The sequence below is a fragment of the Hippopotamus amphibius genome, chromosome 10 (genome assembly GCF_030028045.1).
Source record: "Hippopotamus amphibius kiboko isolate mHipAmp2 chromosome 10, mHipAmp2.hap2, whole genome shotgun sequence".
Taxonomy (NCBI): Eukaryota; Metazoa; Chordata; class Mammalia; order Artiodactyla; family Hippopotamidae; genus Hippopotamus; species Hippopotamus amphibius.
The window spans coordinates 51106383-51133934 of record NC_080195.1 but is presented as its reverse complement, the minus strand read 5'-3'; the positions used below and the strand labels follow the sequence as shown (position 1 = coordinate 51133934).

At 36.0% G+C, this 27552-nt stretch overlaps 1 protein-coding gene across 2 annotated transcripts in view; it reads left to right on the top strand.

The window, feature by feature from the left end:
* STXBP5L (syntaxin binding protein 5L) overlaps nt 1-27552 on the top strand; it is a 387479-nt gene that overhangs the window by 336441 nt on the left and 23486 nt on the right. For both annotated transcript variants that reach the window (XM_057697539.1, XM_057697540.1), the window contains one exon: nt 24781-24951. In XM_057697539.1, the coding sequence (XP_057553522.1) occupies nt 24781-24951 (171 nt within the window). The remainder of the gene's footprint in view (nt 1-24780; nt 24952-27552) is intronic.

Genomic DNA, 27552 nt, shown 5'->3' with positions numbered 1-27552 from the left:
CTTACTCTGGATATGGATCTGCCTTCTCTGAATGGAATGTTTTTGCCAAAGCTGTTATCCATGGGCTTACAGAATGCTTTATCCATCATTAGGATAACCCATTCCACATAGCATTGCTTTTCATCAGGGTACTCATTTCGCAGCAAATGAAGTATGGCAATAGGCCAATGCTTATGGGATTCACTGGTCTAACAATGTTCTTCACCATCCTAAAGCAACTGGCTATAACTATATATATTTATATATATAGCTATTTATATATATATATATATATATAGCTATTAATCTTTTGATTAATGTCAGTGTGGTATATCTTTATCCCTTTACTTTAAAAAAAAATAATTAATTTTTTACTGGCTGCGTTGGGTTTTTGTTGCTGCACATGGGCTTTCTCTAGTTGCAACAAGCAGAGGCTACTCTTCATTGTGACGCACAGGCTTCTCATTGTGGTGGCTTCTCTTGTCGTGGAGCATGGGCTCTAGGCTCACTCGGGCTTCAGTAGTTGTGGCACGTGGGCTCATTAGTTGTTCACAGGCTCTAGAGCACAGGCTCAATAGTTGTGGCACACAGGCTTAGTTGCTCCGTGGCATGTGGGATCTTCCTGGAGCAGGAATCAAACCTGTGTCCCCTGCATTAGCAGGCATATTCTTAGCCACTGTGCCACCTAGGAAGTCCCTATCCCTTTACTTTTAATCTATATATGTATTCTTAAATTTCTCATAGATAACATACAGTTGGGTCTTGTTTTTTGAATCACTCTGATAGTCTGTCTTTTAATTGATATATTTTGACAATAGACATTTAAGTTGATTATATAGTTGGACAAATGTCTACCATAATTATTACTACTTTCTATTTCTTGCCCTTCTTCTTTGTTCCTATTTTCTTCTTCCACTTATTTCTTCTTTTTGTGGTTTGAATTGGGCATTTTATATGATTCCTTTTCCTCTCCTTTCTTAGCTTATCAATTATACTTCTTTTTTTTAAATTTTTTTTAGCAGTTGCCCTAAAGTTTGCAATATACATTTACAACTGATACAAGTCCACTTCTATACTGCTTCATGGATAGTGAAAGTACCTTACAGTAACAAAATGTTCCTAATTTCTCCCTCCTGTTCCTTGCATTACTATTGCCATTCATTTTACTTAACCATAAGCTATACTGTTATCCTATATAATTTTTGGCAACTTGGTGTGGTTATATATTTATTTCAAAATAAAAAGCAAGAAATTTTACAGTTTCTAAAAAACGTATTGTTCCCTGGAACAAAAATCAATATCTAAAGAATAGAAAACAAATAGCACTTAAGAACATAAAATTTACAATGTTTGGCATCCAGGCAATGATACTATGTCAACAAGAAAATACAGTCCATGATAAAGAAAAAGTAAATAGAAACTGACCCAGAAATGACAAATAGGAAAAAACCAGTGAACAAGTACATTAAATCAGCTATTGTAAAGATACAGATGATCCTTGACTTACAATGGTTTAACTTACAGTTTTTCAACTTTATGTTGCTGCAAAAGCAATACACATTCAGTAGAAACCCTACTTCAAATTTTGAATTTTGATCCTTTCCCAGGCTAGCAATATACAGTACTACACTCTCTCATGATGCTGGGTAGCAACAGTGAGCCAGAGCTCCCAGTCAACCATGTGATTATGAGGGTTAACAACTGATACACTTACAGTCATTCTGTGCCCATACAAACATTCCATTTTTCACTGTCAGTATAATATTCAATAAGTTACATGAGATATTCAGTACTTTATTACAAAATAGTCTTTATGTTAAATGATTTTGTGCAACCGTAGGCTAGTATAACTATTCTGAGCACATTTAAAGTAGGCTAGGCTAAGTTATGATATTTGGTAGGTTAGGTGTATTAAATGCATTTTCAACTTAGGATATTTTAAATTTATGGTGGCTTTATTGGGACATAACTCCATCATAACTCAATGAAGATCTGTGCTTCATATATTCAAGGAGATAAGGAAAGCACCAGCATGTTAAGAAGAGACATGGAAAATATAAAAAAGACCTGAATTAAACTCCTAGAAGTGAAAAATATATATGAGATGAAATATACACTGGATGGGATTAACGTTAGAATTGACACTGAAAAAGAAAACATTGCTGAACTCAGAGATTTACCATCCAAAATGAAGCTAAGGAATAAAAAAGTCCAAAATTGTCCAACTTCAAGCCTAATAAACACACAATAGGGTTCCCAGGAGAGGAAAGAAATGACAGGATAGAAAAAAATGTTTGAAAAGGTAAGGCCAAAAATCTTTCTAATTTGATGAACACAGAAATCCACAGATCAGAGATGCTCAGTGAACTTCAAGCATAAGAAACATGAAGAAAATTACACCAAAGCACATCATAAAAGTTGTTAAAAAACAGTCAGAAAAAAAAAATGTATTAACACGTAGAGGAACAAACAGCAGACTTCTCAAATTATAGAAGCTAGAAGACAATGGAAGAACATTTTTAAAGTACTGAAAAATTGTCAATTTACAATTCTATACTTGACAGAATATCATTGAAAAGTGAAGGTAAAATAAGTATTTTATAGACACAAAAGCTAAAAGAATCCAGCACTAGAAAATCAGCATTACAGGAAACATAATAGGAAGTCCTTTTGAAAAAGGAAAATACCAGAGGGAAATCTAGAACCACACAGAAATGAAGAGCACTGGAAATGGTAAATGTATGGGTAAGTAAAAACAATTACTTACTTAGTTTGTAAATCTCTTTAAAAGATAATTGATGACTGGAAACACCCCAAATATTCATCAGCAAGGTAAACAGTTAAGCAAATTGTGGCATATCCATACAGCGGGATTCTTCTTAGCAATAAGAAGGAATGAGCTCTTGATACATACAACAACATGGTGGAATCTCAAACTAATTATAGTGATTTAAAGAAGCCAGGCAAAATCAAGTATAAGCTGTATGATTGCTCTAATGTAAAATTCTATGAAATGTAAATTAATGTATAGTAACAGAAAGTACATCTGTGGTTGTTGAGGGTAGAGGGCCAATGGGGAGAGGCAGGATAGAGAGATTACAAACAGAAATGAGTAGAGGTGATGGATATATTTATTATTTTTACTGTGATATTAAGAACAGATTAGAGGCTGTCAATTTTAAGTGTGTGCAGTATGTCAATTGTATCTCAACCTGGGCTGAGGAATGTAGTTGTCAAATAAGGATCTAGCATCCAAGAATGAGGCGGAACAGTTACTTTTATAGACATTGAAAAACTGATTTTACCATCTGTAGACTGTTAGCTCGTTAACTTACATTTTAAGTTCTAGCCAATGTAATTAAATAAAGGAAAGATATATTACATATATGTATTCAAAAGAATGCAATAAAAAGTATTATACTTATAGGGGAAAAAATTTATACCTGAAATCTCAAGAGAATCAACTGAAAACTAATTAAAATAGAAAGTGAGTATTCAGTGATGTGCCTGGTTACAAACTTACAATACCCCAGAAGTAAATAAACAGAAGTCAAGTTTAAAATGGGGAAAAACTCATTTATAATACTATCAAGAAGATAAAATATGTAGTAATAAACTTGAATCCATAAGATCTATGTGAAAATGATTTTAACTTCTATTAAAGAACATTTAAAGGACTTGAATTAATGATAAGACATGTGTTGCTTTCTTCCATTTGGACAAGAAGACTTGAAATTGGTGTACACTTTACACTGTAGAAATAAATAATTCCACTGAAAATAACAGTGATTTTTCAGAGGAGTAGAAAAGGTGATTTTAAAATTCATCTGAAAAGGTAGACATGTAAGATAGCCAGGAAAATTCTGAAAAACAAGAGTCATAAATGAGGTCTAGTCCCACCAGATAGTTAAATACAGTATAAAATTACAGTTTAAAACATATATCTTCTAATAATAATTATATCATTTTTGGTACTGATATATAAGAAGTTCAGTCAGTAGAACAAAACAAAATCCAAAAAGAAACCCAAATGCACACATGGATTTTGTCATTGTAAATAAGTAGCCTTGAAAATCAGGTAGGTTATTCAATAAATAAATAAAGATAGGTCATTCAATAAATGTTGTTGGGATGAGGATCTGGTCATCTGAAAAATAATCTCCTTAAGCCACATTATGGCTTATTAAATTCTAGATAATGAAAATATAAATGTATAGAGAGAAACCATAAAAAAATGCTAAAATAAAACATGAGAAATATATTTTTAAAATATTCTTGGAGTAAAGAAGGCTTTGCTAAAGATGGCATAAAATTCAATACTTGTGTTCAAACAAAACAGAACAAACAAGGTTGATAAATTTGATTATATAAAAATAATAAGAAAAAAGACAAATGACAATCTGTAATAATTTGACAGATAAGACTAGTTTCTATAAAGTGCAAAGTTCTCATACATAAAAACAAGGAAAGGAAGAAAACAGTAGACAGATTTACAAAGGTTAAGTATTGGTAGTTCACAGAGAAAGAAATATGTCTTTAAAATAAATAAAAGGTCTCCAAACTCACTACTAAAGAAATTAATCAAACAGTATTTTTCCTATTAGATCAACAAATGTCTAAGAATTGTATAAAGCAAAATATCAGTAAAGATGTTGGGAGACTGGAATTCTTATAAACTGTTGGTGGGAATGTAAATTGGTTTACCATTTTTGGAAACCATTTGCAATCAAAATCTAAACTGAATATTCTTTTGCCAAGCAATTTCAATTCTGAGAATTCATTCTACAGATATAATCACACATGTATAGTAATCACGCATGTACAAAGAAGTATGGTCATTAAAGTTTGTTTTGAAATAGTAAAGACTGAAAGTTTAATGTTCATTAATAAGAAAAGTCAGATTAATTGTTCTGTAGCCCTAAAAGTGGAAAGTTTGTCCTTATGTAAACAATTGCACTATACTAAAAACATTATATATATCTATATAGAATGGTCTCCAAGGCACAGTGTGAAATGGAAAAAATATCAAGGTAGAAACTATTGTGAAATGTGCATCCACTTCTTTTGAAAAAAATAATTAATTCTGGGAGGATACTCAAAGAAAATGTTAACACTGTCTAAATGGGAGGTAGGACTCTGAGGGAATTAAGCTAAAATTTTAAAATTAAAAGTTATTAAACAGTAAATTGGAGGTGGAAACTACATATCCAGAGAACACAGATAGAGCATAATATTGCATAGTATATACAGTAATAAAACTCAATCTTAATCTTTTTTAACCAAATAATTTTAACTTAATATAGTAGATTTCCCCCCTCAAAAGAAATAGATTCAAATTATTCATTATAAGTTTTCACATATGACTTAGAAAACATATACTGTGTGTGCAGTTCATTGTGAAAGGAATATTCAGACACAAAAGCATTAAGGAGTGATTATTGATTTGCAAGTGTTTTACAAAGAAGTTCAGAATTTGAAGAACTGGCTCACTGAATGTAAATTACAACAGGTGTTTCAAAAGAAACAAAACTCATAAGCTTTTTCAAAGTTTAGGTAAATTTGTTCATATTGGGAGAGGGGGGATGATTTCACCTACATGATTATTATATCTTTATGCATCAGTTTTGCAAATTTCAGGAATAAAAACATTTTGTTAAGAAATGAGTAACTTAGCAACTTAAGATTTCATCTCTTTAGAGACTATTTAGACAGACTAACTTCTTTCTTATTTGTTTATATCAGCATATACTATGGGGGGTGTTTCCCCCCTCTTTCTTTTCACTCTTAACATGGGACTTGACATGAACATTTACTTATATGGTGCAGGGTAAGTTGTCGTTTGCTTCTTCAGCATCAATCAGGATATACTGGCATTTTAATGTTATAATTTTTTGTTATTTCAAATTATGCCCCAAGATGACAACATAGGAGACTTCTGAATTCATCTGCTCCCACTGATACACCCAATCTACAGCTCTAAATGGAGCAATTTCCTCTGAAAGAAGTCCAGAACTAGCTGATTGACTCCTAAACATTGAATGAATGAGGAAATAACCCTCACAGAAATGGGTCTTGACATACTCTCAAATACTGTGACCAACTAAGAACAAAAATGAGCTTGGACAAACACAAATGATTGAGAGACCACCAAGAGCTGAATGATAAGGTTTATCTTCTATAAAAAGCCACCCCATCAAGCCTGAGGGAAGTGACTGTTTTGTCTGTTGTGGAGAAACCAACACAGAGAGTCAAGGAAAATGTAGAACAGGAACATAATCCAAACAAAAGGAGAAGATAAAACTTCAGAAACAGACCTTAGTGAAACAGAAATAAGTGACTTACCTGATAAAGTGTTCAAAATAAGAGAACACGCTGAGCAAAGTGAGAATTTAAACAAAGTGATAGAGAATATATGAAAGTGCCAAACAGAAATCACAGACCTGAAGGATACAATAACTGCACAGAAGAATTTAATAGAGGCAATCAGCAGTAGACTAGATAGAGCATAAAAAGGATTAGTGAACTGTAAGAAAGGATAGTGGATTTCATACAGAGGAAAAAAAATAAAAAAAGAATTAGCAAAGTTTGCTTAAGGGACTTATAGGACAACATCGGACCAGCATTGCATTATAGGGATCCCAGATGGAGAAAAAAAGAGAGAAAAGGAAGAAACTTATTTGAAGAAATAATAGCTAAAAACTTACCTAATCTGGAGAAAGAAACAGACATCCAGATCCAGGAAGCCCAGAAAGTTCAGAATAAAAGAAATCCAAAAAGACCTATACCAAGACATACAATTGTCAAAAGTTAAAGACAAGGAGAGAATCTTAAAAGTAACAAGAGAAAAACAACTTGTTGCATACAATGGAATTTCCCATAAGACTATCAGCAGATTTATTAGAAGAAAATGTATAGGTCATAATGGAGTGGCACGATATATTTGAAGTGCTAAAAGAAAAAAACAAAACAAAAAAACCCCACTGCCAACCATGTAACCTCTACCCAGAAAAGTTGTCCTTCAGAATTTAAGTAGAGGTAAAAAGTTTTCCAGACAAGCAAAGCAGAAAGAGTTCATCACCACTAGACTGGCTTTGCAAAAATTATTAAAGGGATTTCTTTAATTTGAAACAAAAGGGTGTTAATTAGTGACAGGAAAACATATGAAAGTATAAATCTCACTGGTAAAGGTAAATATATAGTAAACTTAAGAATAACCTACTGTTGTAATAGAGGTAGGTAAATCAGTTATAAATCTAGTATGACGGCTAAGAGGCAAAATTAGTAAAAATAACTATAGCTAAAATAATTTCTTAATGGATAAACAAGATAAAAAGATGTAAATTGTGACACCAAAAACAAAATGTGGAAGGGAGAGTAAAAATGTACAACTTTAGAATGCATTTGAACTTAAGTTGTTATGAACTTAAAGTAGACTGTTATAAATATGTTTGTACACCTAAAACTAATACAGTTGTTCCTTGGTCTCCTTGGGGGATTGGTTCTAGGACTCCCTGCTGATGCCAGAATCTGCAGATGCTCAAGTCCTTTACGTAAAATGTCATAGTCAGCCCTCCATACCTCAGGGTTCTGTGGTTGGTTGAATCCTTGGATGTGGAAGCCATGGATACAGAGGTACAATGTTATATGTCAAAAAAAAATCAAGTTTTAAGGAATTAAAATAAGTAAAATGGTTTATATAAGCCTCATGGTAACCACAAAGCAAAAACTTATATTAGATGCGTAAAAGAGAAAGGAGATCTAAGCATACAACTACAGAAAAGCATCCAGTCACAAAGGAAGAGAGCAAGAGAAGAAGAAAGGAAAAAAGCAATGATAAAATATCCAGAAAACAATTAACAAAATGGCAGTAAGTTCATACCTATCAATAGTTTCTATAAACAGAAATGGACTAAACTATTCAATCAAAAGACAAAGAGTGGCTGAATAGATTTTTTTAAAAAAGACCAACTATATGCTGCCTGCAAGAGACTCACTTTCATTTTAAGTACACATAAGGCCTAAAGTGAAGGATGGAAAAAGGCATTTCATGCATATGGTAAACAAAACAAAGCAGGGGTAGTTATAACAAACAAAAGAAACTAACTCAAAAATTATCATGAGACAGAGCAGGTCATTAAATAATGATAAAGGGGTCAATTCAACAAGAGGATGTAACATTTCCAAATATGTATGCACCCAACATAGGAGCACCTAAATATATAAAGCAAATATTAACAGGTATAAAGGAAGAAATAGACAATAAAAATAGTAGGGGAATATTAGGATAGGATATTCCCCTACTGTCATCAATGGACAGTTCATGCAGGCAGAAAATCAATAAGGAAACTTTGGATTTAAATGACATGTTAGATCAGATGAACATAACTGACATTTACAGACATTCCATCCAAAAGCAACAGAATACATACTCTTCTCAAGCACATAGGGAGCAGTTTCCAGAATAGATCATATGTTAGGCCACAAAACTAGTCTTAATAAATTTAAAAAGATTGAAATATCAGGTCTCTTTTCTTACCACAATGTTATGAAACTAGAAATCAATTACAAGAAGACAACAGGAAAATTCATAAATATGTGGAGATTAAACAATGCGCATCTGAACAACTAATGTGCCAAATAAGAAGTTAAAGGAAAAAATTAAAAATCTCTTGACACAAATGAAAATGGAAATATAACATAACAAAACTTATGGTATGCAGCAAAGGCAGTTCTAAAAGGAAGTTCATAGTGATAAATACCTACATTAAAAAACAAAATCTCAAACAGTCCAACTTTATACCTCAGGAACTGGAAAGAAGAAGGACAAATGAAGCCCAAAATTAGTAGAAGAAAGGAAATTAAGATCAGGGCAGAAATAAATGAAATAGAGACTAAAAAGACAGTAGAAAAGATCAATGAAAGAGCTGATTTTTTTAAAATACAAAACATACAAACCTTTTAGCCAGATTCACCAAAGAAGAGAGGACTGAAATAAAATCAGAAATGAAACAGGAGACATTGCAACTAGTACCACAAAAGTACAAAGTATTGTAACATTCTACTATGAACAATTGTATGCCAATAAATTGGAGAACCTAGAAGAAATGGATACATTCTGAGAAAAATACAACCTACCAGGACCAAATCATGAAGAAATACAAAATCTGAACAGACCAATTACTAGTAAAGAGATTAAATTAGTAACTAAACATCTCCCAACAAACAAAAGTCCAGAACCAAATGGCTTCACTGGTGAATTTTACCAAATATCTAAAGAAAAATTAATAACGATCCTTCCCAAATTCTTCTAAAAAATAGAAGACTACAGAACACTTCCAAACTCATTTTACAAGGCCAATATTACGCTGATACCAAAACCAGAAAAGGATACTACAAGAGAAGAAAATAACAGGTCAATATCACTGACGAACATAGACACAAAATCCAACAGGATATTATCAAACCAAACTCAACAATACATTAAGAGGATCTTATGATCAAGTAGAATTTATTCCAGGGATGAAAGGATGGTTCAACATCTGCAAATTAATTAATGTGATATATCATATTAACAAAACAAAGAATAAAAATCATATGATCATCTGAATAGATGCAGGAAAAGCATTTGATAAAATTCAGTATCTGTTTTTAATAAAAATTCACAACAAAGAGAGCATAGAGGGAATGTGCCTCAACATAATGAAGACCATATATTGACAAAGCCACAACTAACATCATACTTAGAAGTGAAAACCTGAAAGCTTTTCCTCCAAGATCAGGAATAAGACAAGGATGCCCATTCTTGCCACTTTCATTTAACACAGTACTGGAAGTTCTAGCCAGAGCAATAAGGCAAGAAACATTAATTAAGGGCATCCAAATCAGAATGGAAGAAGTACAACTTCCTCAATTTTCAGATGACATAATCTTCATAGAAAACCATAAAGATTCCACCAAAAACTGTTAGAACTAATCAACAAATTCAGCAAAATACAAGATAGAAAATCAGTATATAAAAGTCAATTGCCTTTCTATACACCAACAACAAACCATTAGAGAAATTAAGAAAACAATCCCATTTATAATTGCATCAAAAAGAATAAAATATCCAGGAACAGATTTTACCAGGGAGTTGAAAGATCTGTACACTGAAAATAAGACATTAATGAAAGAAATTGAATACAACACAAATAAATAGAAAGATATTCCATGCTCCTGGACTGGAAGAATATTTTTTAAATGTCCATACAGATTTAATGCAACCCCCTATGAAAATTCCAATGGTATTTTTCACAGAAATAGAACAATCCTAAAATTTGTATGGAACCATAAAAGACCCCAAATAGTCAAAGCAAACTTCAGAAAGAAGAACAAAGCTAGAGGCATCAGACTTCCTGGTTTGAAACTTTATTACAGAGCTATAGCAATCAAAACAATATCGTATTGGCACAAAAATAGACACAGATCAATGTAACAAAAGGGAGCCCAGAAATAAACTCATGCATATATAGTCAATTGATTTACAACAAAGCAGCCAAGAATATACAATAGGGAAAGTATTCTCTTCAACAAATTGTGGCAGGAAAACTGGACAGCCACAAGGAAAAGAATGAAACTGAACCTCTATCTTACACCATACAGAAAAGCAACTCAAAATGTAATAAAGACTTGAACGTAAGACCTGAAACCTTAAAACTTCTAGAAGAAAAATAGGCGATATGGTATGCCCTTTGACATCAGTCTTAGCAATTTTTTTTTGGATTTGACACCAAAAACAAAGCAACAAAAGCAAAAATAAACTACATCAAACTGAAAAGCTTCTGCATAACAAATGAAACCATCAACAAATGAAAAGGCAACCTACAGAATGGGAGAAAATATTTGTAAATCATATATCTAATAAGGGATTAATATTCAAAATATATGAGGTCATACAACTCAATAAAAAAATCAAACAATCTGATTTTAAACATGGGCAGAGGAATTCAGTAGACACTTTTCCAAAGAGGACATGGAAATGGCCAAGAAGTTAATGAAAAGGTGCTCAACATCACTAATCATTAGAGAAATGCAAATCAAAACCACAATGAGATATCACCTCAAACATGTTAGAATATCTTTCATGCCATTTACAGCAATATGGATGGACCTAGAGATTATCATACTAAGCAAAGTAAGCCAGACAGAGAAAGACAAACATCATGTGATATCACTTATACATGGAATCTAAAAAAGAGAGAGAGAGAGATACATACAAATGAACTTACTTACAAAACAGAAATAGACCCACAAACATAGAAAACAATCTTATGGTTACCAAAGGGGAAAGAGGGGAGGGGGGATAAACTGGGGATTAAGAGATACACACTACTATATATAAAATAGATAACCAACAAGGACCTACTGTATAGCACAGGGAACTATGCTCAATATTTGTAATAACCTATAAGGGAAAAAATTCTGTGTGTGTGTGCATGTATATATGTATATGTCTATTTCTATAACAATCACTGTGCTATACACCTGAAACTGACACAACATTGTAAATCAACTATACTTCAATAATTTTTTTAAAAAAGAACAGCATCAAGAAGATGAGATAACCAGTGTTTGTGAGGATGTGAAGGAAAAAAATCCTTTGTGAACTATTGGTGCACAAATTGGTACAGCCACTATGGAAAACAGTATGGAGGTTACTCAAAAAATTAAAAATAGAACCACCATATCATCCAGCAATTCCACTTATACGTATATATCCAATGTAAATGAAAACAGTATATTAAAATATATCTTCACTCCCATGTTTATTTCCGCATTATTCACAATAGCCAAGATATGAAAACAACCTAAGTGTCCATCAACAGATGAATTGATAAAGAAGATTTGATACACTCACACAGAGGAGTGTTATTCAACCATGAGAAAGGTGGAAATCGTGCCATTTGCAGCAAACATGGTGGACCTTGAGGGCATTATGTAAGGTGAAATAAGCCAGAGAGAAAAAGACAAATACTGCATGGTATCACTTAAATGTTGACTCTTTACAAAAAAAAAAGTCAAACTCATAGAACAGAAAGTAGAATAGTAGTTGCCAGGGGCTAGTGAGTGGAAAAAATAGGGAGAGGCGTATACAATGGTACAAACTCTCAGCTGTAAGATGAATAAGTTCTGTGGGTCTAATGTAAAACATGACTATCATTGACAACACTGTAATATATAATTGAAATATGCTAATAGAATAGAACTTAAGTGTTCTCACCGATAAATAAATATATGAGGAGATGCGTGTGTTAATTAACTAGATTGTGAGAATCTTTTCCCAATGTATATGTATATCAAATCAACACAATGTATATTTTAAATATCTTACAGTTTTGTATGTCAGTTATACCTAAAGCTAAAATTTTTAAAATAAATTGCTATTCCAGATTAAAACATTCTATTCATCAGTGACAGAGCCTAAGGCAGTGTTGTCAGTAAGAGATCATTTTCCCAAAGACTGTAAATTTGGTCCCAAATAGTTTTTAAACATTCACTTAAATGAATGCAATAGAAATTAAACATGAAAAAACAAATAGGAAATTATTAATAAAGAAGAAGAAGCTCTTTGAAGTATGGATTTCAGAGACTAAACATATGAACATGTACTTGTTCAAAGCATTTTAGGTTTGACAACAGAACCATAGCCATTAAAACTTTGCTATAGAAGAGTCAAATTAAAACTGGGAATAAAAATTAAGCTGACTTCAAGGGAGGTCTGTGATTTAGTCTCTTTGGGTCTTCAGCTTAAAATTCTTCAGAAAATGCCTTCAAAATAAGAGCTTAAAAACCTCAAAATTGTCAACAAAAATTAGAGAAATATGATATAGCTTATTCTTTATCAGGCAGTCAAAAACACTGCAATAAAGACAAAAATTATGTAAACTTCAGTTTTGGTGAGTGTGATAGTAGAGATGTCCTGCTGTACCAGGTTAGTAGTAGCACAGCTCCTAGAATGTACACCCCAGTATTGTCAACATTAACTAAAACAGAATTAAACTCCAGTATGGTTGGGTATTGTTTTTGGCTGCAAAGCTTCTGAGTATACCTCACAGGTTCTCCCTGTGATTGTGAGCTGCTTAATATCCTTTAATGAATTATTTTCCTACTTAAAATGAAACAAGCAAACAACAACATTAAGTCAATTAGCCAACTTGTCCTCCAACCAGGATTATATAACCAATGATTAAGAAGGGAGGGAGGGAAAGAGTTACCTCTTAACTATAAAAGTAAGCAAGGGATAAAGTTATGTGGATTTTCATATATTTTAACCAACTTTTTGATATTGGCTACATTTTATATAATTAAATGCAAAGTCTTTTTGTTTTTTGGTTTTTTTTATTGGAATATAATTGCTTTACACTCTTGTACCAGTTTTTGAGGTACACCAAGGTCAGTCATCTGTATTTATACCCATATCCCCATATTCCCTCCCTCCCTCGATTCACCCCCCCACCCTCCCTGTCCCAGTCCTCTAAGGCATCAGCAAAGTCTTTTTATTTCAGTTATTTTCATGAATTTTTAAATCCAATGCTGATTTTGATTTAGTATTATGTTCAACATTTTTTTCACCATAGAATCACCCTCTGTGGCATAGGCATACTACTAATTTTCATTTTCTAGGAATTTTATGGTAAATTTAAAAGTTTAACAAGGCTACTGTACCAAGTATTAAATTAAATCTTCATTTATATACTTCTATAAAGCTTTGGCAAGGACTAAGTTAAAAATAATTTCAACTGGAGTCAATACAACAGTTTCCAGTAAATCACTGTTGTACCTTACTCTATATAATATAGACACTAAATCAAATTTTGCTTTAAAAATACAAGAAAATCAGCTAATTTTTTAAAAACTTGTAATTTTTTAGATTTGAGAATCCTTCTGTAAAATAAAGAATAACAATTTCCCATTTTCTTTAATCTGCTTATTGTTTTAAGGTTGAATTTTTTAGAATGTTGAATTTTCTCTAAATGGCATAGAGCACTACAACTGAGCTAAAACATCATTGTAATCAGGAAGCAGTTTAGGAAACAGGAACCATTCTAGTTATATTATGCAGAAAGTGATGTAATACAAGAAACTAGGTGCATATCAAGTCATTGAAAGATTGGAGATATAAACTCTAAGCTTGGCCTACAGATATGACTTTCAGAATAAGGCCGTCAAACAGACACACCAGGGAAGCAAACAGCTTTGCTCCTGTTAGAAACAGAATCAGAAGATTACTACCAATCAATTGTTGAACTGAAGAGCACATTTTTATAAGATCAGGATTCTACTACAACTGCCTCTTGACATACACAAATCTTGTGACTGGACACTAGAATGTTGCTTTCAAAAACAAAACAAAATAAAGCAAAATCTCCATTGCAATAACACCAAAGCAGCAGAATATTGCTTCCATCCCAAATCACTTGCCAGATTTTTTGAAACCCTGAACCACTATGTAAAAAAGGCCACCATGCTATGAGGAAGCCCAAGCCTCCAAAAGAAGTCACCATTGACTTTCCCAACTGAAATCAATGTTTGCATCATCCTGGCCCAGGCATATGAGTAAAGAAGCCTCCAAAAGATTCCAAGCCAACAGCCATTCAAGCATTCCCGACTAATGCCCCAGACATCATGGATATAATGCCCCCACCATGCCTTAGTCTAAGCCCTTGCCCACAGAATCTGTAAGCATAATAAAATGATTGTTATTTTACATTATTAACATTTGGAGTGGTTTTTATGCAACAAGAACTAACTGAGACACATAATAACAAAGATATTTTATGTTTCAACAAGCATTTCAGAAACATTTTTAACGATTATAATACTCTATTATGTGATATATATATACCACAATGTACCTAAAAGTTTATGTTCCATTGTAAAGAACAGATGGTTTCCAATTTTTATCTATTACTAAAACTATGGTGAAGAATTTTTATCAATAGAGGTATTTGTTTCTCTTTTGTATTTAGCATTCTTTCTTTTAAGCTCTTTATTGGAATATAATTGCTTTACACTCTCGTACCAGCGTTTGAGGTACACCAAAATGAATCAGCTGTATTTATACATATATCCTCATATCCCCTCCCTCCTGTGACTCCCTCCCACCCTCCCTGTCCTGGCCCTCTAAAGCATCACCCATCATCAAGTTGATCTCCCTTTGTTTAACAGCAACTTCCCACTAGCTATCTGTTTTACATTTGGTAGTGTATCTGTGTGTGTGCTATACTCTCACTTCATCCCAGCTTCCCCTTCACCACCCAACCCCCCCCCAACCCAGCCTGTGTTCTCAAGTCCATTCTCTACATCTGCATCTCCACTTTTGCCCTGTCACTGGGTTCATCAATACCATTTCTTCAGATTCCATATATATGAGTTAGCATACAGTATTTGTTTTTCTCTTTCTGGCTTATTTCACTCTGTATGACAGTCTCTACGTCTATCCACCTCATTACATATAGCTTCATTTCATTCCCTTTTATGGCTAAGTAATATTCCATTGTATATACGTGCCACATCTTTATCCATTCATCTGTTAATGGGCATTTAGGTTGCTTCCATGTCCTGGCTATTGTAAATAGTGCTGCAATGAACATTATGCTACATGTTTCTTTTTGGATTATGATTTTCTCTGGGTATATGCCCAGTAGTGGGATTACTGGGTCATATGGTAGTTCTATTTTTAGTTTTTTCAGGAACCTCCAAACTGTTTTTCATAGTGGCTGTACCAACTTACATTCCCACCAACAGTGCAGGAGGGTTCCCTTTTCTCCATACCCTCTCCAACATTTATTGTTTCTAGATTTTTTGAAATGGCTATTCTGACGGGAGTGAGGAGATACCTCATTGTGGCTTTGACTTGCATTTCTCTAATGATTAGTGATGTTGAGCATCTTTTCATGTGTTTGTTGGCCATCTGTATGTCTTCTTTGGAGAAATGTCTATTTAGGTCCTCCGCCCATTAGTGGATTGGGTTATTTGCTTTTTTGGTCTCAAGCTGCATGAGCTGCTTATATATTTTGGAGATTATTCCTTTGTCAGTTGCTTCATTAGCAAGTATTTTCTCCCATTCTGAGGGTTGTCTTCTTGTCTTGTTTATGGTTTCTTTCACTGTACAAAAGCTTTTAAGTTTCCTTAGGTCCTATTAGTTTATTCTTGATTTTATTTCCATGATTCTAGGAGATGGGTCAAAAAGGATCTTGCTTTGATGTATGTCATAGAGTGTTCTGCCTATGTTTTCCTCTAGGAGTTTTATAGTGTCTGGCCTTACATTTAAGTCTTTAATCCATTTTGAGTTTATTTTTGTGTATGGTGTTAGGAAGTGTTCTAACTTCATTCTTTTACATGTTGCTGTCTAATTTTCCCAGCACCACTTATTGAAGAGACTGTCTTTTTTCCATTGTATATTCCTGCCTCCTTTGTCAAAGATAAGGTGCTCATATGTGTGTGTGTTCATCTCTGGGTTCTCTATTCTGTTCCATTGATCTTCCTTTCTATTTTTGTGCCAGTACCATACTGTCTTGATCACTGTGGCCTTGTAGTACAGTTTGAAGTCAAGAAGCCTAATTCCACCAACTCCATCTTTCCTTCTCAAGATTGCTTTGGCTATTTGGGGTCTTTTACGTTTCCATACAAATCGTAAGATTTCTTGTTCTAGTTCTGTGAAAAATGCCATTGGTAATTTGATAGGGATTGCGTTGAATCTGTAAATTGCTTTAGGCAAGATAGTCATTTTCACAATGTTGATTCTTCCAATCCAAGAACATGGTATGTCCCTCCATCTGTTTGTATCGTCTCTGATTTCTTTCATCAGTGTCTTGTAGTTTTCCGTATACAGGTCTTTTGCCTCCTTAGGCAGATTTAGTCCTAGGTATTTTATGCTTTTTGTTGCAATATTAAATGGGAGAGTTTCCTTAATTTCTCTTTCTGATCTTTCATTGTTAGTGTATAGGAATGCAAGAGATTTCTGTGCATTAATGTTATATCCTGCTACTTTACTAAGTTCATCAATTAGTGTTAGCAGTTTTCTGGTAGAATCTTCAGGGTTTTCTATGTATAATATCATGTAATCTGCAAAGAATGACAATTTTACTTCTTTTCCAATTTGTATTCCTTTTATTTCATTTTCTTCTCTGATTGATGTGGCTAAAACTTCCAAAACTATGTTGAATAATAATGGTGAGAGGGGACACCTTTGTCTTGTTCCTTTTCTTAGAGAGAATGCTTTCAGTTTTTCACCATTTAGAACAATGTTGGCTGTTGGTTGGTCATATATGGCTTTTATTAAGTTGAGGGAATTTCCTTCTATGCTCATTTTCTGGAGAGTTTTTATCATAAATGGATGTTGAAGTTTGTCAAAAGCTTTTTCTGCATCTATTGAGATGATCATATGGTTTTTATCCTTCAATTTGTTAACATGATGTATCATATTCATTGACTTGTGTATATTGAAGAATTCTTTCATTCCAGGGATAAAACCTACTTGATCACGGTGTATGATCTTTTTAATGTGCTGTTGGAGTCTGTTAGCTAGTATTTTGTTGAGGATTTTTGTGTCTATATTCATCGGTGATGTTGGCCTGTAATGTTCTTTTTTTGTGACATCTTTGCCTGGTTTTGGTATCAGGGTGATGGTGGCCTCATAGAATGAGTTTGGGAGTGTTCCTCCTTCTGCTATATTTTGGAAGAGTTTGAGAAGAGTTTGAGAGTTTGGAATAGGTGTTAGCTCTTCTCTACATGTTTGATAGAATTTGCCTGTGAGTCCATCTGGCCCTGGACTTTTGTTTGTTGGGAGATTTTTTATCACAGTCTCAATTTCAGTACTTGTGATTGGTCTGTTCATATTTTCTATTTTTCTGGCCTCAGTCTTGGAGGATTGTACTTTTCTAAGAATTTATCCATTTCTTCCAGGTTATCCAATTTATTGGCATATAGTTGCTTGTAGTAGTCTCTCATGATCTTTTCTGCTTCTGCAGTGTCTGTTGTTGCTTCCTGTTTTTCATTTCTAATTTTGTTGATTTGCATCTTCTCCCTTTTTTTCCTGATGAGTCTGGCTAATGGTTTATCAATTTTCTTTATCTTCTCAAAGAACCAGCTTTTAGTGTTATTGATCTTTGCTATTGTTCCCTTCATTTCTTTTTCATTTATTTCTGATCTGATCTTTATGATTTCTTTCCTTCTGCTCACTTTGGGCTTTTTTGTTCTTCTTTTTCTAACTGTTTTAGGTGTAAGGTTAGGTTGTTTATTTGAGATTTTTCTTGTTTCTTGAGGTAGGACTGTATTGCTATAAACTTCCTTCTTAGAACTGCTTTTGCTGCATCCCATAGGTTTTGGGTTGTATTTTCATTGTCATTTGTTTCTAGATATTTTTTAATTTCCTCTTTGATTTCTTTAGTGATTTCTTGGTTGTTTAATAGCATATTGTTTAGTCTCCATGTGTTTGTATTTTTTACAGTTTTTTTCAGGTAATTGATATCTAGTCTCATGGTGTTGTGGTCGGAGAAAATGCTTGATATGATTTCAATTTTTTTGAATTTACCGAGACTTGATTTGTGACCCAAGATGTGATCTATCCTGGAAAATGTTCCGTGTGCACTTGAGAAGAAAGTGTACTCTGTAGTTTTTAGATGGAATATCCTATAAATATCTATTAAGTTGAGATGTTCTAATGTGTCATTTAAAGCTTGTGTGTCCTTATTTGTGTTCTGTTTGGATGATCTGTCCATTGATGTAGGTGGGGTGTTAAAGTCTCCTACTATTATTGTGTTACTGTCGATATCCCCTTTTATGGCTGTTAGCATTTGCCTTATGTATTGAGGTGCTCCTATGGTGGGTGCATAGATACTTACAATTGTTATATGTTCTTCTTGGATGGATCCCTTGATCATTATGTAGTGTCCTTCCTTGTCTCTTGTAATAGTCTTTACTTTAAAGTCTAATTTGTCTGATATGAGTATTGCTACTCCAGCTTTGACTTCCATTTGCATGGCATATCTTTTTCCATCCCCTTACTTTCAGTTTATGTGTGTCCCTTGCTCTGAAGTGCGTTTCTTATAGACAAGCATATGTAAGGGTCTTGTTTTTGCACACATTCAGCCAGTCTGTGTCTTTTGGTTGGAGCATTTAATCCATTTACATTTAAGGTGATTATTGACATGTGTGCTCCTATTACCATTTTCTTAATTGTTTTGTGTTTGTTTTTGTAGTTCTTTTCCTTCTGTTGTGTTTCCTGCTTAGAAAATTTCCTTTAGCAATTGTTGTAAGGCTGGTTTGGTGGTGCTGAATTCTCTTAACTTTTGCTTGTCTGTAAAGCTTTTTATTTCTCCATCAAATCTGATGAGATTCTTGCTGGGTAGAGTATTCTTGGCTGTAGGTTTCTCTCTTTCAGGACTTTCTTTATATCCTGCCACTCCCTTCTGGCCTGCAGAGTTTCAGCAGAAAGATCAGCTGTTATCCTTATGGGTTTTCCCTTATATATTATTTGTTGCTTTTCTCTTGCTGCTTTTAATATTTTTTCTTTGTGTTTAATTCTCATTAGTTTGATTAATATGTGCCTTGGTGTGTTTCTCCTTGGGTTTATTCTGTATGGGACTCTCTGCACTTCTTGGACTTGGTTAATTATTTCCTTTCCTCTGTTGGAGAAGTTTTCCACTATAACCTTTTGAAATATTTTCTCAGATCCTTTCTTTTTTTCTTCTTCTTCTGGGATGCCTATGATTTGAATGTTGGTACACTTAATGTTTTCACCAAGGTCTCTGAGACTGTCTTCCATTCTTTTTATTCTTTTTTCTCTTTCCTGCTCTGTGGCAGTTGTTTCTCCCATTCTATCTTCCAACTCACTTTTTCATTCTTCTGCCTCAGTTATTCTGCTGTTTATAGCACCTAGAGTATTTTTAATTTCAGTTATTTTGTTATCTATTACTGTTTCTTTGCTCTTTAGTTCTTCTGAGTCCTTATTAACTGTTTCTTGTATTGTCTCTATTTTGTTATTGAGATTTTGGATCATGTTTCTTATCATTACTCTGAATTCTTTTTCAGGCAATTTTCCTATTTCCTCTTCATTTATTTGGTCTTGTGTATTTTTACCTTGTTCCTTCATCTGTGACATATTTTTTTGTCATCTCATTTTCTCCCCACTTTGGATGGGCAGGGTTGTGTTCCTGTCCCACTGGAGTTTTGGCACTGGAGGTTTCAAGCACTGGAGTTTATAGGCTGTTGAGTATAGCTTGGTCTTGGTGTTGAGGTGAGAACCTCTGGGAATCCTCACTCTGCTGAATATTCCCTGGGAACTGGGTTTGCCTGTTAGTCCAATGTTTTGGACTCAGAGCTCCCACCTCAGGAGCTCAGGCCTGATCCTGGGCTTGTGAATCAAGATCCCACAAGCCGTGTGGAGTAGGAAAAGAGAAAATATTAAAAAAAAAAAAAAAAGTAGGAGAACAGCAGAACAATAGCAAGATAAAAAATACAATAATAGGAAACTAACAGATGTGTTAGGAAAAAAAAACAAAAAACATGGAGCCACAACTGGAAAGTAAAACAACTGCAATAGCCTAAGTAAGGAGGTGGGAAGAAAAAAGAAAAGAAAAGAAAAAAGCCAGAAAAGGCCTTGGCTGTGGGGATGGGGCTTAGTTAGACAAGGGGAGGGGAGGGGAGGGGAGGTTAGGCAATGGGCAGGGCCTATGCTTAGAAAAGGCCCTGGGGGTGATGGGGAATGGGGCTTAGGCCCAATGAGGCAGAGGGGCCCAGGAATGCCTCTCGTCCTGGGGGCAAAGGACTAGGTCTAAGTACCCAGCAGGCTCCCTGGGCCTGAGTTGGTGGGAGAAATTCTAGGCACTTCCCCTACTTCTCCAATCTTGGACGGTCACTCCCCCTGGGTTATCTTCTTCCTCACCCCCTCTCTCCTATTCCCCTGGGACCCTCAGAGCTGCAGGGGGCACTGGAAGGCAGGAGACCAGACTCTGATGCCCAACAGGCTTCCCAGGGTCAACTGGGCTAGAGTAATGCCTGCAGCACTTCTGCAGATCTCCCAGTCTCATAGGGTCCCTGTCTGCTGCTCTTCCTCCCCGCTGCCCCTCAGCCTCCTAGGTCCCAAGCAGCTGGAGGGGGCCCTGGAGTGCGAAAGACCAGGTCCATGAGCCTAGCAGGCTTCCCAGAGCTAGTGGTCAGGGGAAATACTTTCTCCACCTCCCTTGATCCTCCAATCCCAGAAGGCCCCCTCCCCTGCCTGCCTCTCCTCTTCTCCCCTGCTTTCGTCTACACCTCTAGGACCAATGAGACCTAGAGGGGCCCCTGGAGGACCTAAGACCAGGCCTGGGGGCACAACAGGCCTCCTGGTGGCAAGTGGGTAGGGAGATTTCCCGCAGCACCTCCCCTGATCCTCCAGTCCTGCAAGGTCCCCCCGCAGCTGTCTGCCTCTCTTCCTTTTCTCCTCTCCTCCCTCTCTCCCACACCTGTACAAACCACTCAGCAAGAGAGACCAAGGAACCAGACTCGGGAGCCCAGCAGGCCCGTCAGGCCCAAGCGGGCAGGGGAAAGGTCCTCCGCACCTCCCCTGGTCCTCTGCTCCTGGAACGTCCCACCACTGGTCTGCCTCTCTTCCTCTTCCCCTGCCACGCTCCAACATCCCCGGGACCAACATGTCTGGGAGGGAACCCTGGAGAGTTGGATACCAGGCCCGGGAGCCCAGCAGGCTTCCCGGGCCAGTGGGCAGTGGAAATGCCTTCCACTCCTCGCCCCCATCCTCTGATCCCAGAGGGTCCCTCCCCCCTTCTGCCTCTCTTCTTTTCCCCCCACTGCTTCCCTCCTGTACCCCTAGGACCAACGGCTGGGAGGAGCCTTGGAAGGTGGAGGACCCGTGCAGAAGAAATACCCAGCAGCGCCTCCCCTATTCTTCTGACCTGGAAAGATCCCTTCCCACCCCCACTGTCTGTCTCTCTCCCTCCACCCCCACCGTCCCCCTCCCCCCCATGCCCCCAGGACCCTCATGCTGGAGGGGGGTCCAGAGAGTGAAGGACCAGGCCCAGGAGCACAGTCAGCCTCCCTGGCCAAGAGGGCACGTGAAATGCCCTCTCGCCTCCCCGTCCCCCAATCTTAAAGCCCCCACCCCCACCTGTCCACCTCTCCACCTCCTCGCCCCTCCTCCCTCCTTCTCACACCCCTAGGACCCAGGCAGCCCGGAGGGGGCCTTGAAGGGTGGAGGACCCCACTGGGGAGCTCAGCAGACCTCCTGGCCTCCTGGGTGGGAGAAACCCAGTTGGAGTTTTGGGTCTCCCCAGCCCCCAGTGGTCCCTCCAGGCGGGAACCTCCCCCCGCACCCAGCTACTCCCCAGGGGCGCCAGGCCCCAGCTTCTCCTTCCCCACCGCCCTGACTTCCCCCAGGTCCTACCTGGTTGCTCCGGGGTTCCTGAGGTCTGTTTGGGCCTCAGGTCCCCCACTGGCCTCCGGCAACCTATCTATTTTTGGGGAGACACGATCTCCGCATCTTCTCACGCCGCCGTCTTGATTTCGCCCCGCATTATTTCTTTATCATAATTTAACAGAATGACTGTGTCTGGGCTATAACCAAATTTCTATACAAGTGTTTTGTATCGATTCATATCTATCTTGAATATTTACTGTGGTAAAAAAGAAAATTTTAAAGGAAATTAACTTCCATATATTCAAATTTTTTTAGCAATGAAAAGAAATCCTGTAAGTTAATCAGCCCTATTGAAAACAGAAGAATATGACTAAAACCTCTGGGCTGCCCATGTATCGTAATGTCAGCTAGACCTTGTGAGTTAACTATGAGAAGCTGGGGAAAATTTGGCCATACAGTGGGTAGGGAGAAAAAGAAAAAAAAAAAAAAAAAAAGACAAGCATGTTGAGTAATCTAATAATCGATACTTCCCTATTATGAGCTTACATGAAACAATATTCACATGAAACAGCCACCAAAAGATGGTAATAGATAGGCAGGAACTTTGGCTTAGCAAGTCCAAAAAAGTCCTGGCTAAATGAACAAATTTTACTGTTCTCAGAGCTCTGCTCTTGTATCTAAATAACAGGGTGTTAAGTGGGCTATAATCTATCCCACATTACTCTGGATATGCCCTTCAGCAAGGCTTCACACCTGTGGAAGGGGCAGATTTTCCTAATTGATATGCCCAGAGGGGGCTTATTTTTGCAATTTGTACCCCCAAAGTAGTCACTCTAAGTCTTTTTTGTTAAGGGCAGCTGTTGCCCTCACTGTTCTTCCTATTTAAAAGATTAGATTTGAAAGTGAAGGGAGGGGTGGAGCTCTTGACTTCTGCTTCCCCATAGCTAACTCACCATGTGATATTCGTGCCTTTCCATCTGGGAAATCTGTGATTTCAGATGTCTATGTTAATATGGAAGATGACTAGTTTCAAAAGTCTTGGATCTCAGTGTACATTACACAAGCTACTCCTAAAACCTACTAAATATGTCATCAAAATTGCTACTCCTTACCAAATATTTTATCTGTTCCTATGGCCTAGTTTTTAAGCATACAGACACTAAGTGAGAAAAATCTGGATTAGAATCCTGCCTCCATGAGTACTATTTATGTAATGTTAGATGATTTTCTGAACCCTTTTTTCTGACTTTCATTTTCCTCATCTACAAAATTAGGAAAATAAAGCACCTACCTTGCATAGTTGTTGTAAAAATTAAATGAGTAATGTGTATAAAATACCTAGCATTTAAGTATTCAATAAAGGTTAACTCTCATTTTAAAAAAATAGGGAAACACACTGATGCATTTAAATGGTGAAACCTAATTCTCATCTTTGCACTAGCTGCAAGGGGATCCAGGGAATGTATAATTTTAAGTTTTCAGATTCTTCAATACATAAAGGCTGTAATGGAGTGGACACTAACTGCCAGTTCCTCATGTCCAATATGGACATTAAACATGATTCTTCTCCATTTAATTCTATTGTCCTTTGAATAACCAAAGAAGCACATTTTAAAATGCATTCTGAATATTGTAGAACTATGAGATGACGTTTCAATTATGTGTTTGCATTAAGAATATTTTAGTGCAATTATTTCCAAGTTTTTAAATTATATCAGAAGAGAGCTAAACTCACAGACTCTAAATATACAGTACTATTTGATCTCAGACCTGAGCAGTTTTAAATCTCTGGAACGAGTAATAATTTTTGTTTGGAGTTTATGTACCCTATACTAGGAAATATTCTGACATGTGACGTGTTATCACAAAAACTCCATGAGTTATAGTCCCAATTTACAGAAGAAGTTACTAAAATGTGAAGTCTTCAATAATTTGTACAACTAGTATGTGGTAGAACTGGGATTTGAGCCCAGGCAGTCTGGCTGTAGAGTCAATATACTTAAATTAAGTGTCATTCTCAACTTCACAGTAAAATGCTTCCATTCTATATTATAAATTCGAAGCACTTGAAGTTCTACCAAAACTTATATAAGTGTGTATTTAAATTATGCAAAATAAAGTCTAATACTATAACCTATTTTATATTGCCAATAATGAGGACAAAGAATAAATTTTAAGCTATGTTAACTAGTCAGATTTTACAAATGAATCATATTTAATATATGTCTTATGAAAAATTTGCCTAGCTATTAAAATAGTGACTAAATACTAAAATAGCAAGGACTTAGCCATCTTTATATGATTTTAAAAAAAGGAACACTCACTCTTCATTTATGAATCAACATACAGATTCCTTTATATTAAGATTTAATTATGATATTTATGCTGCCTTCTTCCTCTTGATACAGATCATGTAAATGGACATTGCACAAGTCCAACTTCTCAGAGTTGCAGTTCTGGAAAACGTCTTTCCAGTGCTGATGTGTCAAAAGTAAATCGCTGGGGTCCTGGAAGACCACCATTTCGAAAAGCACAGTCAGCCGCTTGCATGGAGATTTCTTTACCAATTACAACAGAAGGTAGGTTAAACATACATATTTTTGTGGATACAATTAAAATTTGACATACCACAGTAATGGGAACTGGAGGATAAAGGGATGGTGGTCCCACGTAAAAGATATGAAAAACTATAGTCAACTCTAGACAATAAACAACTGAGAACCTGGTCAGGCTGTGGCTGTGACTCCAAATCCATTCCTCACTGTACCTCTTTCATCTCTAAAACCAGAGTGGCTCCATTTATGGGTAGGCTCCCACCTCCTCTGTACAAAGTGAGACCTATGCCTTAATCTGTTCTCTACATTCAGTTTCTTTCCATCTCAATGGTAAGCCTCTTGGTGTCTCTATCTGTTGTACATATTTAATCTGTTGTAACCTTAGTTTCCTCAACTGTTAAGTGAATGTGACCAAGAAAAAGTCAAGACATTAAATTCTAAAGCTTGCAATCTTCATCTTCACATGTTTTAGAAAGGGTGGATTATTTGCTTATTTATGGAATTAGTGTTGGGGGCAGGGAGTAAAGCACAAGAGCCAGAAGGCCTAAAATTGAGACAAAAAAAAAAAAGGAATCTTGTAACTGCAGCTACTGTCTTGCTGATAAAAAGCTTTGGGACTAGAAATAGGAAAAAAAATCTTAGGAATGTGCTGTGGTAATTCTATGCTATAAAATAATTCACCATTTATCACCCCTCAAAAAATTTGACAATAATAATCTATATTATTCTTCAAAAAATTTTTTTTTAATTTTATTTATTTATTTTATTGTCTGTGTTGGGTCTTTTTTTATTGTTGTTGTGTGCAGACTTTCTTTAGTTGTGGTGAGTGGGGCTACTCTTGATTGTGGTGAGCAGGCTCCTCATTGCCATGGCTTCTCTTGTTGTGGAGCACGGGCTCTAGGCGCATGGCCTTCAGTAGTTGCAGCACATGGGCCCAATAGTTGTGGCTCATGGGCTCTAAAGTGAAGGCTCAATAGTTGTGGTGCACGGGTTTAGTTGCTCTGTGGCATGTGGGATCTTCCTGGAGCAGGGATCGAACCTACGTCCCCTGCATTGGCAGGCGGATTCTTCACCACTGTGCCACCTAGGAAGCCCTCTTCAAATTTTTAAAATAAAATTTTAGGGACTTCCCTGGTGGTCCAGTGGTTAAGACTCTGCACTTCCACTGGAGGGGGCATGGGTTTGATCCCTGATCAGGGAACTAAGATCCCACATGCCACATGGCATGGCCAAAAAATTTAAAAAAAATAAATACACAAAAGAAAGAAAGAAAATTTTTAGTTTTTTTCTTTAATGTTATGCCATACTAAATCTGGTCCATGGGTATGCAGGTGATCTTCTGTCTCACAGGGGTCTATGAGTAGCAGCCTTGAGACATTAGCTAGAAATGTTATAATGGAAGTAAAATGTAAAGGTTATGAAGAAAGTAGTACTTTTAATCCCTGGATTGAGTTGGGAGTTTTGAGTTTTAGACATTTCTACCTCTAACTTGTCGATTCTGGGGAAATTACTTAACTCTACGTCTCTGCCTCCAAATCTGTAAAAGATATAGATTATATCCAAGTTCCCCCTCAGATATAAATTCTGCTACAACAATTATTTTTATAAACTTGCTGAGGGATAGAAGGGGGAAATTCAGAATACTGTATTTTGGTTTGTAGAAAAAGGAATAGTCTGAGGAACTTAGTTTTATTGTATATTATTGTATACTGTATGTATTATTATCTCTTTTTATAAAAATGAGTCACACTTATATTTATCAAAAAGGAAAGGCGAGGGAAGGCAGTAGGAGGATTATGAGGAACTTGTACTCTGGAGAGATTATATGAACAATACAACATTCCTAATATCATTGACCTGAAGTGGTGAGTTTCTGATTGTTGGAGTGCGCACATGTGTAAGAGTTGATGAGCAGGAGAACCTGAAACCTCCTTGCTTCCTTTAAGTGGGCTGAAGCCCTCTCAGAAAGATTACCACTATCTATGGGGTGGCATTGTCCACAGCTCTGTATTTGGCCCTAGGCAAAGGCAAGACTGGATTTGGATTCAAGGTAGGCAACTTGTAACTGGTTCAGGAAGATAACATTTGCTCTTTAGTCTTGGTGTAAACATAAATAGTTCAATTTTTACAATTTTAATTACTCCAAATATAGCAAAATTAGAGGAATGTATTCAACATAGAACATTTGTGACCCTTCAGGTAAGTAGCCACAATGTTGTCAGCAAGTGGGAATTGTCAAGAAATCAGAAATTGAGAGATAGGAGGGAAGCATAATTTAAATTGCACCAGAAATTCTTGTAATCTTAACTATTTAGACTAAACATTATTTTTTTTCTAGATTAGAGAATTTCAACTAACGTGAGGTGGGGTAGAGAGAAAAACATAGTGGACTGGAACTCTGGAGACTCAAGGTCTAGTCCCAGCTCTGCCTAAGTTTATGATTTACATTTCTGGACTTGTCTCTTCATCTTCAAAATAAGCTGGTGAACTGGATAAGCTGCTTTCCACATCAATTAATAAAGAATCAAATTCTACTTCCCCCTCATAATTTTTGTTTTCATGTACTAAGTCTGACTTTACTTGTTCTGGAAACACACTAAAACAATTTTTTTTTGTTTTTGATTT